The 11,949-nt window shown below is 42.6% G+C and overlaps 1 protein-coding gene across 1 annotated transcript; it reads right to left on the bottom strand.

Annotated features, from left to right (window-relative positions):
* Positions 1–454: 454 nt before the first annotated feature.
* LOC148016180 (pentatricopeptide repeat-containing protein At5g04780, mitochondrial-like) lies at positions 455–9,977 on the bottom strand. The gene is made up of 4 exons (XM_087663877.1): positions 9,748–9,977; positions 8,392–8,546; positions 1,021–1,145; positions 455–937 (listed from the first exon to the last, which is right to left on the bottom strand). Exons 1-4 carry the CDS (start codon positions 9,975–9,977, stop codon positions 455–457), a joined length of 993 nt encoding a protein of 330 aa, XP_087520003.1.
* Positions 9,978–11,949: the final 1,972 nt, after the last annotated feature.

The following is an 11,949-nucleotide window of genomic DNA, read 5'->3' as shown; positions in this document are numbered from 1 at the left end:
AGGAAGGAAAGAATCCACAATTGTGCTGGTTCGCCATTGATAATTCCCCTGTTGTTTTGCAAGATTAGATCAGGCAATAATTTTCCAACGTACAAACTTGGCGTCCTCTTCTTCTTAGCAATCCCCGATCCATTCTGAATCTTTGAATGTTTTACAAGCAATTGTCCCTCCTAAACTGATTGCTTTTCCCCTCCCAAATGCCTGTCGCCTTGCTGCTTTTCATCACAATCTTCCGTTTTTAATCTTCCCCTCCCTCCATACCGTAAAGGCTGTCAGTAGCTTACAGGCCCACGCCACCTTCCACTGTGACTTTTTCAATGACGGAGAAAGGGCTTGCATTAGCCATGGTTGCAGAAGTTCATTGCACCTCAGAGTAAGCTCCCCTCGAAAAAGCAGGGCAAATCCGTGCTCGTCGTGCTTTGATATGCATCCTCCTCCTCAAATTAACGGTACTTCACAAAGCTGATGTCTTTGGCTTTAATCGGAAAGCACTGACGACAGCACATGATGTTGAACTTCCGAACCAGGCCATGGTCGAATACCCCATAAAAATGACATCAAAATGGAGCTCTTTACAAAACTCTGCGGAACTAGTTGATCTACATGCTGCCAATGCACACACAATAGTAATGTCATCAAGTGGAACACCTTTCTTTCTCATTTGCCTGTAAAAGTGCATAGCATTATCTTCTCGACCTTGCTCCAGATACACTGAAAGCATTGCATTCAATGCAATAGTTTTATGTTCAAGTAGCCTATCAAAAACTTTTTCTGCTTCTGCAATGCTTCCACACTTCCCATACATGGATACAAGTGTGCTAGCAACAAAGCTGTTTGAGCCAAAGCCCTTTCTGCAGGCATCGATGTGTAATGCTCTACTGATCTCAAGAGACACCACATGATTTAGGTGCCCAGTGTCCAAAAGAGCCCTACATGGCTACAAGAAGTAAGTATACATGTAAATATAAGATGATCAAGTGCCAGGCCCTCTTGTTGCATAAGCTGAAGGCATTGATTAACCATCTTGTAATCACCACATGTCACATATCCATCAATCATTACACTCCAAGCAACAACAGCACGATTCTCCATACTCCAAACCTGAACAAGGTCATCTTCACCTCCAGCCAAGACATACTTGCTATCTGGGCTCCAAGATCAGCAAAGAAGGGAACCAAAATAACTTTTGCCTCCACAGATTAGTTGTTCAGTCTTGAAATCAAAACTCTGAGATAGCCAGACTAGTCCAACACTCGCTAAATACAAGCCATTTGCAGAGAATGCAAAGTTGTTGATAGAACCTTGGCATATGTTCCACCTTGCCAAGGGACTGCTCTTACTGACAGCTCCTATGTTTCTACAAGCTCTCAAAATATATGAATAAGTGGTGATATCCATGTTGATGCACTCATGTTGCATTCTTTCAAACAATTCAAACACATCGACTAGGTATGTACAAAGTAGCAAATGCCACACACACAACTTTTTGGGTGGATTTCACACCTCGGATGCGCAACAATACGACATCCACCCCCTCTAATCCTGTGCATCCTCCGGATGGGCCAACTACCCATGATCGTTATCATCAAGATCCACAAACAGATTAATCTCTTCATTGTGCATTTCCGATATATCAACAAGATTATCTGTTATATCATCTGTCTCTTCCATTGGAGTTTCTTCTCGTTGCTCTTCTCTTGCAAATTCTTCCAATGCATAATCTTCATCATCTCTTTTCTTGAAAATCTTCATTCTTTTTCCAGCAATAGGTACTCTAAGCACTCTCCCATCCAATTCTGTCAACTCATATGTTGCATTATCAAAGACATATCTGACTATGTACGGCCCAAACCATCTTTTCACCATCTTCCGAAGTGCAGTATGTTGATTTTCAAGGCTGCTATCAAAGACTAATACCTAGTCTCCCTCTTCTATTGCTCTAGGCCGCAAGCCATGCTTGCTGTCAAACATGTCCTTATTTCTTAGTCTAGCAACCTTCAACCTGTCAATAGCTAGCTAAATATCCTCTGGTCTTCTCTCCAACTGCCAAATCCGAAGAGCTAAAAGCTCTTCTCTCGTCAAAACCTCCTGCCAAGGTAAAACTGACCAAGTCAAAGCACAAGTCTCACTCGGCATAACCGGTTTCTGACCATACATCAACTCTACGGGCATATATCCTGTGGTAACACTGTGAGTTGGACGATCAGCCCACAAAGAAAATGGTAGCAGTCTCTGCCATTCTCCAATCCGTCCTCTGCATGCTTTGGCTAATGCTTTCACTATCGGCGGATGCCCTCTTTCACTCTTCCCATTTCTCTCTGGATTGTATGCTGTGGTTAGAGCCAACTTGATTCCTAGTTGAGAGAAAAACTCCCTAGCTTCATCTGCATCCAATTTACCGCAATCCACTGTGATCTTACCCACACAGCCATACCTGCAGAAAATTTCTTCCAATAAGAACTTACACACTGCACTAGTGGTCTTCGTTCTCAAAGATCTGCCCTCAACATGATTGGTAAGATCCTCTCTAGCCAAAACAATATATCTTATCTGCCACAGACCCATAGGCATAGTAATTAAGTCAACTACCCACTTATAATGAATGCATAGCGGATAGGTCGGATGAAGCTCATCTCAATGACGCACTACCGAATACATCTGGTAATCTCTGCAAGTCTCTACAAAGTGAGAAACATCTCTATACATGCCTTTCCACCAATATTTCTCCTTGATTTTCTCATAAGTAGCCCACACTCCTCTATGACCAGCCCAAGGACTCTCATGAAACTTCCTCATCACCTGTAACTGTGTCTCTCTATCGCAGACAACCCGCAAAGGTAATCCGCCTCTTTTCTTCCGATGCTTCCAAAGAAATCCGTCCTTGAGAAAATAACCATAGGCTTTTCTTCTGATCTTCTTGAACTCTTCATCTGTCCATTCATCTCTTTTGCTTAGTGTACTAAGGTACTTGCCAATCTGCAACCAATCTCCAACATAGAGTTCTTCTATGAAAGCCACAATATCATAGACATGAGAAACATGATCAACCATAACGGCTGAAATTTCTGCATGATCCTCTTCTGCAAGCAGTATCTCCTCATCATCATATCTGGCTCTAGACAACATATCTGCCCCACTGGATTATCCTTCCCTGCTATGTGTTTAAATTCTGGATTTAATGACTTGATGTATGCAATCCATCTCAGCATAGCTATATCCAGAGTAGAGCAACTCGTAATCATATCAATCAATGGCAAGCAATCTGTCTCCACCACAACTGAAGCTCCAATAAAGTACTCCTTGTCACATTTGAGAGGCCTAACAATCCCCAATAACTCCCTCTTGATTTGCGGATATCTCCTCTGTCTCTCGTTTAGGACTTTCGCCCCGAACCGAATAGCATACCTATTTCCATCTGCATCATCTTGACCCACAGCCCAATCTATGCCAATTGGACTAGTGTCAACTATCAATACAATAGGCCTTCCACAATTATAATCCGCTTTTCTAAGAGTAGGAGCAATTTGCAATAGCTTCTTCAATTTCCGCATGGCTCTAGTGTGGCTCTCATCCCAATAGAATTTCTGCCCCTTTCGAAGCAACTAATATAAACAATCTACTATGTGTGCAAAATGAGGTATCCAAATCATATAAAACACACAAGCTCCAATGAATCTCCGAACCTCCGAAGTGGTAGAACAATACTCCGTAATCTTGCCTATAGCATCCACCTTATCAGGTGAGGGTTTCCTGCCATAATATCCACACATATGTCCAACAATGACAACCCCATTCACTCCAAAAACAAATTTTTGCCCTGATAGTGTCAAGTTCACTTCTTCTAACCTGGCCAAAAACTTCTCACAAGCTGAAATATGATCAGCCACAAAGTATCTACATCCCTGCTCATTTAATCTCTCATTTTTCTCTTCTTCTGCACACCCCTTAATGGGCACATCATCCAAGAAAGGCATGGTAAGCTGAGGTATGTAATCACGAAGGACCTTATGCATGGCATTCATCATATCCGCAACAGAATTAGTAGCAGCTTGAGGCAAGGTACACATCTTGACAAGCCCAATAGGAGTTCTCATAGTGGTTATGTCCCTGCTTTCCAAAGCCAGCTGAAACTGATCATATCCTGAATACAAATCACCTAAAGAATAGATGGCACGTCCAGCAAATGCTTCTGCAAACTCATCGACAACTGGACCTATACCAACATTCCTGATAGTAACTCTGTTTACTGGCTGCATGTCCTATATAAATCGGAGAGTACCATTCTTCTTTGGAACCGTAAACCACCTATTTGAGTATGGTGCAAATGAAGGCTCAAGAATTCCCATCCTGATTTTCTCATTCAAAAAATTAATCAACTTTGGCAGGTGTGCCTTAGGCACTGGAATAGGTCGGAGGTTCCATGGAATATGAGGAATAGTAAAGATTACCATAGGAGCAACAAAATCTGGATTCACACATCCAATCTCATGCGGGAAAAAAGCAAACCCCCTTCCATGTCGCTCAAGCATCTCCTGAAAACATTGCTTCTCTGTGGGTAGCAAGAATTCACCATTTCCAATTTTCAATTCAGCAAGAGTCTCTGCTGAAAATTTATGGCCTATATGCTCCGGATTCCTCAAAATTGGCTGTTTGGCAGCCCTCTCTATTTGTTGATCACTGTCAGGTGGAAGGAGTACAACTACTACCGGCTTCACCTTCTTATCCATAGTTTTGTATTTTGTGTCAACCCTGGCTTCATTATGATCCTCTGCATTACTCAAATCTTGCTGTAAATCAGCAATTCTGCACTCCAATGAGACTGAATATCCTCAGCCCTCTGCTCTATGGACTGCATAGGAACAACCCTAAACTCCGGATGCTGAAATATTTCAGCAGTAAACTCTGTTGGCTAAAAGTTTTCAGCCCTCTGTATCTCTATAAGCTGATCACAATCAGCCGAAAACTCTATTTGCTGAATTTCTTCAGTACTCAACACTTTTTGCTGAGTCATCTCAGCCTCTGACTCAATCTGTGACACAAAATTTGCAATTTCATGAAACATATCTAGGGATTGCACTAATACATTACTGTGACAACTCTGCATATCAGTTTGCAGCATATTTTCCATCTCTATCATCATATCTGCACAAATCATACTGCCATACATCCCATCTGTATGCTCATCATCCTCTAAAATTCATGTATTTTTCAAATTTTTCTCCTTCGTGCATATGTACTGCCTAGCAGCTCTAGGCAACTTAGAAGTCTTCTGATAACTCATTGAATTGTTTGCTGAAATCCCAACAAAACCGAAGGAGAAAACACTGCTGCCAGGAGGCGAGAACTCCAATCTCCTCTGCTCTGCACCACCGTCGTCTCGCGAAACAGCGGTACCTAATGAAAACCCGAATCCCTCACAGTGGGCAAAGGTGCATCTCTGAGAGTATCCCTGTTTCTAACATGATTCACACACAGAGTCATAAACTGAAGTGCTCTCATGCCATCTTTACTGCGAATCCATGCATAAGCAGATCCATCATCCATTACCTTTGTTTCCATGCGCATCTCTGTGATGAATGGCTGTCCAAGAATTATGGGATAAGATCATGAATCCTGCACAAAGAAATGAAAATCCTTCTCTACATCTCCAATAGAAACCCTGACACTGGGACAAACAGCATACAAATCACCTGCATTGTTGTTGGTGGCTCTCATACGCCACCCATGCTCTACATCCATAGGCCATCTGTTACTCTCATAAACTCCACGAACTATGAGATTAATCTCTGAACCATAATCCACCAAAGCAACATAAGGTACCTGTTTCTCTCCAATTTTTACCATCGTCTCTGTAGTTACCCTAGCCCAATGACTCCGCGAAAAGTGACTACGCGGTATCAAGACAGGCTCATCAGTTTCAGCATAATGCATAGGCTGAACCCTCTTCTCTATCTGCGGAAAAACAGAAGCATTCTCAACCATAACCTCATCCTCATCCTCATCCAACTCCCCAATCAAAACTCCCTGTGTATCAGTAGTAGGCAATGCATGTCTTTTCCTCTTCAGGACCTCTTGAAATTGATCTTGAAACTCTCTTTTTGAGATGCCCAAAACCTCAAAAATAGTGAAAGTCACCTCACTGCCAAGTATCTTGTCATTAAAGATTTTCTTCATGTCTGTAGATGTCTCAATATCGGACATCAATCTAAACCCTGGTTGCTTTCTCTCTCTAGGCTCTTGTCTCTTTTCTCTCTTTTGAGCATCTTCCATCTATCGTTCTGGCCCTGGTCTCAAAGACAGTCCTGTAGTAGGTGGAGTAACAAACTCACCCCCTCTAGTCTTTTTAGTTGTACTTGGATTTTCTTCATCCCTCTTACGCTTCTCCTCCACAAGTACATCTATTCCCTGAGACTTAGCAAAGTAGGCATAAATAGAGTACCTCGCAACAGGCGAATCCCAACCTGTCTCAGATCTGATGCTAGAGCCTGCACTAGTCAAAACAGTTTGCTGAATTTTTCCCTTGTTTGCTGTCTCCATAGCATAAGTCCATAGTGCTGACTGATTCTCTGATCCCTTCTCAATCTGGACTCCATATGTAGAAGCATCTCCTCTAGCTGTCACATAAGAAGTATGCGCAGCCATGTCATCCACTAACTTCTTCATTCCGCCTTTCCCAAAGTTTGTAGCAAGCGGAGCTCCTCTTTCAGTCAACCAAATCTTACCATCTTTCCCCAAAATACCAAATTCTTCCTCCTTGCATCCTGAAAAGATTCACAACCCCTGCAATGCTGATGATCCATACTATCACACCAAATACATCTTCGATCTCTCCTAGGTGCACTAGGAGCACTCCTAGGTGCAGTAGGAGCACTAGAAGAAATAGTAGGCGCAGTCGAAGCAAACTGCTCTTTCAATTTTCCCACCAACTCCGCTTTAACTGACTCTAGTGTCAAATCCGTTATGCCTTTGATTATGTCATCAAGAGAGGTAGGCACCGACGGAGCGGATGGTTTTGGAGCAAAAGGAGCCGGCATCGGTCTTGGAGCAGGAGGAATAGGAGGAGTGGAAACAGTAGGCACTGGCATAGGCCAAGAAACTAGCTGAGGAAGAGAAGAAATAACAGGGATAGAAGCAGGCATAGGAGCAGAAGACGGCGTCGATGTCATAGATCCATTCTGTAGGCGTGTCTTCCATATCTTCCTCTTGGTCAAAGTCGAGACTGCATCCTGGGCATCTTGCCAATCCGTTTTAAGACCCATAGGCTTCGTGTGATCCTCAAGAAGCTCTCCTAATTCTTCCTGAAGAGCAGGATCTGCAGCTTGCAAGAAAAGCTCAACTTTCTCAACATCCAATGCTCTTTGTTAAATGGTATCAAGCTGACTATACCTCTCTTCAAATTCTCGAATCAACTCTGAAGCAGCTAGACCTTTGTTTGGCATGTAGACCCACTCTCAGAATGATCGCCGTGTAGCCATCCCAAAGTCCTCAAGGAAATACTCTTCTTTCAGGGCTTTCTTAAAATCTTGCCAATGCGAATTTTGAATAAAAAGATCAGTCACTTTTGCCCTCAAGGTGGGTGTGACAAGACGAAGGAAATACTCATAAGTCCAACTGGAACTCCAAAAAACTCAAGTAGTCCAGCTGGAACTCCAAAAAAACCCCATCTTGATCTCATATGTCTTCAAATATGCTGAAACATTACGGCCATCAAATAGCTTCTTCTCATTCTCAATTGCTTCAATCGCCTTAGTCACGCTGATTGCATTCTCCTGCTCCGAATATAGTTGCCTTTGTTAAGACAACTGCTGTTGATGCAATTGCTGCTGCTACTGCATATACAATTGTGTCTGCTGATTTTGAAGCTGCATATACATGGACATATTCTGTAAAATATGCTTTAGATCATCTGTTGAAGTACTTGACGCAGCAGTCAATGATGGAGCTGAAGTAGAGGACGCAGCTGGAATTGTAGAAGAGACTAAAATGGATGCTGAAGTATCTCCCATCCTGAAATTTCTGCGACGCTTTCATGTCGCGTTTACCAAAGATGTCGAAGGGTTTTCGAAAGCAAAGTCACGACCACAGAGGACTTTGAATAATTTCAGGATAGAAGGTCAATAGTGGCGGCCTCTACAAAGAATCATATTTATATTTCAACAACTCTTCAGAAGACTGATGAGACAAATAGCTTATTAGCTTAGCAACTCTCTCTTTTACATCAGAGAAGCTGAACTCTGTTATAACAACTTATTCTTTTGATTCAGATAGGTAATTATTGTCTATATTCAAATCCACAGTCATAGAAGATCCTTCTTTTTCCACAACAAGAATGCCCTGGCCTGGTTTCACAGGAAAATTTGCAACTTCACAGACAAGTATTCACTGAACTACCCATTGGAGAAACAGATGAAACTTTGACGCAAACATCCAAGAAATCCCTATCTAAAGGAGCTTTGGCACTGTCATCCGGATAATCTCTGTTTACAGAAGATAGAAGACGCTTTGTATTGCCTGGGCACAAAATGAAAGCTCTATCTCTCTGTTTACTGCAAGCCAGATTGTCAAACTCTGAGAGCTTTTACTATAGTTGGCACATTGCCCTATGTAGGTTTTTTGGGTCTTCGATCTCCTCCCATATTGTTCAGATGGCCTAACTCAGTGATTACTATGTCTTAAGCACCTTTCATCAGTGCTGAGTTCAAAGCTTTGAAGGGAGAAGATGTGATGGGAAAAGATATAGAGCATTCTTCTTTATATGTCTGTTATTTTTCGGTGTCTGGGGAAAGCTTTACAGATTGTATTAGGAAGCATTTTGTATCTAGATCATGTCGTTTCCTCAAAGCTTGGTGTTTCAGTTACATGTAGCCGTTCAATAAAAGCATTAGGAATCCTTTTTCTCTACAATTGCATTTACGAAGCGATGTTTGTCTTTCTTATTCTCCTCTTGGATTATCGTCTGTTGCCTTTCAGATTCAGGACTCCTCGCTCATGAATCATGGCTAAAAACCTGTTAAGTAATGGTTTCTCTGGCGTGGACAATACGTTCACGAATCCTCTACTAATTAGCAGCACAACAGAGGAGAGGAAGGAAAGAATCCACAATTGTGCTGGTTCGCCATTGATAATTCCCCTGTTGTTTTGCAAGATTAGATCAGGCAATAATTTTCCAACGTACAAACTTGGCGTCCTCTTCTTCTTAGCAATCCCCGATCCATTCTGAATCTCTAAATGTTTTACAAGCAATTGTCCCTCCTAAACTGATTGCTTTTCCCCTCCCAAATGCCTGTCGCCTTGCTGCTTTTCATCACAATCTTCCGTTTTTAATCTTCCCCTCCCTCCATACTGTAAAGGCTATCAGTAGCTTGCAGGCCCACGCCACCTTCCACTGTGACTTTTTTTATGACGGAGAGAGGGCTTGCATTAGCCAGGGTTGCAGAAGTTCATTGCGCCTCAAAGTAAGCTCCCCTCGAAAAAGCAGGGCAAATCCGTGCTCGTCATGCTTTGATATGCATCCTCCTCCTCAAATTAACGGTACTTCACAAAGCCGATGTCTTTGGCTTTAATCCGAAAGCACTGACGACAGCACATGATGTTGAACTTCCGAACCAGGCCATGGTCGAATACCCCATAAAAATGACATCAAAATGGAGCTCTTTACAAAACTCTGCGGAACTAGTTGATCTACATGCTGCCAATGCACACACAATAGTAATGTCATCAAGTGGAACACCTTTCTTTCTCATTTGCCTGTAAAAGTGCATAGCGTTATCTTCTCGACCTTGCTCCAGATACACGGAAAGCATTGCATTCAATGCAACAGTTTTATGTTCAAGTAGCCTATCAAAAACTTTTTCTGCTTCTGCAATGCTTCCACACTTCCCATACATGGATACAAGTGTGCTAACCACAAAGTTGTTTGAGCCAAAGCCCATTCTGCAGGCGTCGATGTGTAATGCTCTACTGATCTCCAGAGACATCACATGATTTAGGTGCCCAATGTTCAAAAGAGCCCTACAAGTTTACAAGAAGTAAGTATACATGTAAATATATGATGATCAAGTGCCAGGCCCTCTTGTTGCATAAGCTGAAGGCATTGATTAACCATCTTGTAATCACCACATGTCATATATCCATCAATCATTACATCCCAAGCAACAACAGCACGATCCTCCATACTCCAAACCTAAACAAGGTCATCTTCACCTCCAGCCAAGACATACTTGCTATCCAGGCTCCAAGATCAACAGAGAAGGGAACCAAAATAACTTTTGCCTCCACAGATTAGTTGTTCAGTCTTGAAATCAAAACTCTGAGATAGCCAACTAGTCCAACACTCGCTAAATACAAGCCATTTGTAGAGAATGCAAAGTTGTTGATAGAACCTTGGCATATGTGCCATCTTGCCAAGGGACTGCTCTTACTATGAGCGTGCTAGTGGGAAGATACTTCTCCAAAAGACAAGCAGTCTCTACTGCCATGCATTTCGTGGATTCAATCAATGATGTGTGAATCTCTTTTTGGGAGAAAAACTGAACCAACTTGGACAATTTGAAAATAGCTGTCCGTACCTCCGATGTGTCAAAGACCCCGCGATTGCGATCGGCAATACGAACTGTGAAATCTAATATGCAAAATCATGCCATACGCAGCCTCATACCATACATACCTGACACATCTTATGCCAATCATGGGATTTGAGTCCTTTCAGTTGGTTATCCTTTGTGAATGCTGTCTTGAGAGAATGCATTAGACCAGTCGGCGTGCGAAAGGACTTGATGTTTTCCTTTACTCGTCGCACTTCATTACTAGACAAAACCCAAGGAGCGCGCGGCAATTGCACTCGACCGTCGACGCCACTTACAGGCTAATATGGTTCCATCTTTCCCACTGCTTTCAAATCCATCCTCACTCCTAGTGTGTCTCACTGCCCAGTGAGGTAGTCCCATAGCAAGCTACCCACATTCTTAAAAATATGCATGGGATCTAAAAGGTGGTTAATTTTCAGTTTTTTCCAATAAGTCAGCTCATAGAAAATTGAGAAGCGTCGCATTCCACTGGGAAGCGAGTCTTGGTCCACCATCCTGCGATCAAACCAGCTCAGTGCGTTCATTCTCGTAGGAGGGCGACCAAGAAATCCTTCTCTCATGACATGACCCTCTGGCAAAAAAGCCCGATGTCCCTCAAATACCATCTTCTTCATAGATTTTGACATATGAGAATCCAACCTTGGTCCACACAGAGGACATGCATGGTAACCTGATGTGACTAGCCCTGCAGAACACACATGTACAATGAGGCATGTCATAACACCAACATCGCTCAAAGAAAACTAGAAAAATAAGAAAACACGCTTTACCAAAGCATTCTCCATAACCTGGAAAGTCATGCATGGTCCACATAAGAATTGCACTTATAGTTGCGGATTGTCTACCAATATGTTTGCTCATGTCCTCCACTACAATTCCCTCCCACAACTCCTTTAGCTCATCAATCAGTGGAGAGAGGTAGACATCCATATTCTTGACTTTGTATCGTCCAGGCACAAGCAAGCTGAGCAAAAGGTGTCCTTTCTTGGTGGAAAGCCATGGCGGTATATTGTAGTTAATAAGGAACACGGGCCATACACTATAGGAGGTGGAACGTAAACCAAAAGGATTTACCCCATCCATGGCAAGACCGAATCGTAGATTCCTCGCCTCCTTTGCAAAGTCAAAGAAAGTCTCGTCAATGTGATGCCATGCTTTTGAGTCAGCTGGTGTAGGCTGTACACCATCAGTGGATCGATTTTCCGCATGCCATGTAGTCAACTTTGCAAAACTCTTGGTCCGAAAAATATGACGAACACGCAGTATGAGCGGAAAGTGCCTCAAAACCTTCTGCGGAGCAGTCTATCCTTGCAAGTCATTTGGATACCTATCCGCACCACACTTGGGACATGTGGCCAACAAT

Source organism: Lygodium microphyllum, chromosome 23, assembly GCF_053477565.2.
Source record: "Lygodium microphyllum isolate KBCC chromosome 23, Lygodium_microphyllum_v1.1.10, whole genome shotgun sequence".
Lineage (NCBI taxonomy): Eukaryota > Viridiplantae > Streptophyta > Polypodiopsida > Schizaeales > Lygodiaceae > Lygodium > Lygodium microphyllum.
Note: the sequence above shows the minus strand (reverse complement) of the source record. Positions and strands in the feature narration are given on the sequence as shown.

Excerpts from the sequence above, each read along its gene's own strand:
- LOC148016180 (XM_087663877.1), bottom strand. The coding sequence starts at position 9,977 with ATGTCTCTGGAGATCAGTAGAGCATTACACATCGACGCCTGCAGAATG. Across the intron at positions 8,547-9,747 it reads AACGCTATGCACTTTTACAG|TAAACAGAGAGATAGAGCTT; the intron begins GCAAATGAGAAA and ends TCTGGCTTGCAG. Across the intron at positions 938-1,020 it reads CATGTGGTGATTACAAGATG|CCATGTAGGGCTCTTTTGGA; the intron begins GTTAATCAATGC and ends TACTTCTTGTAG.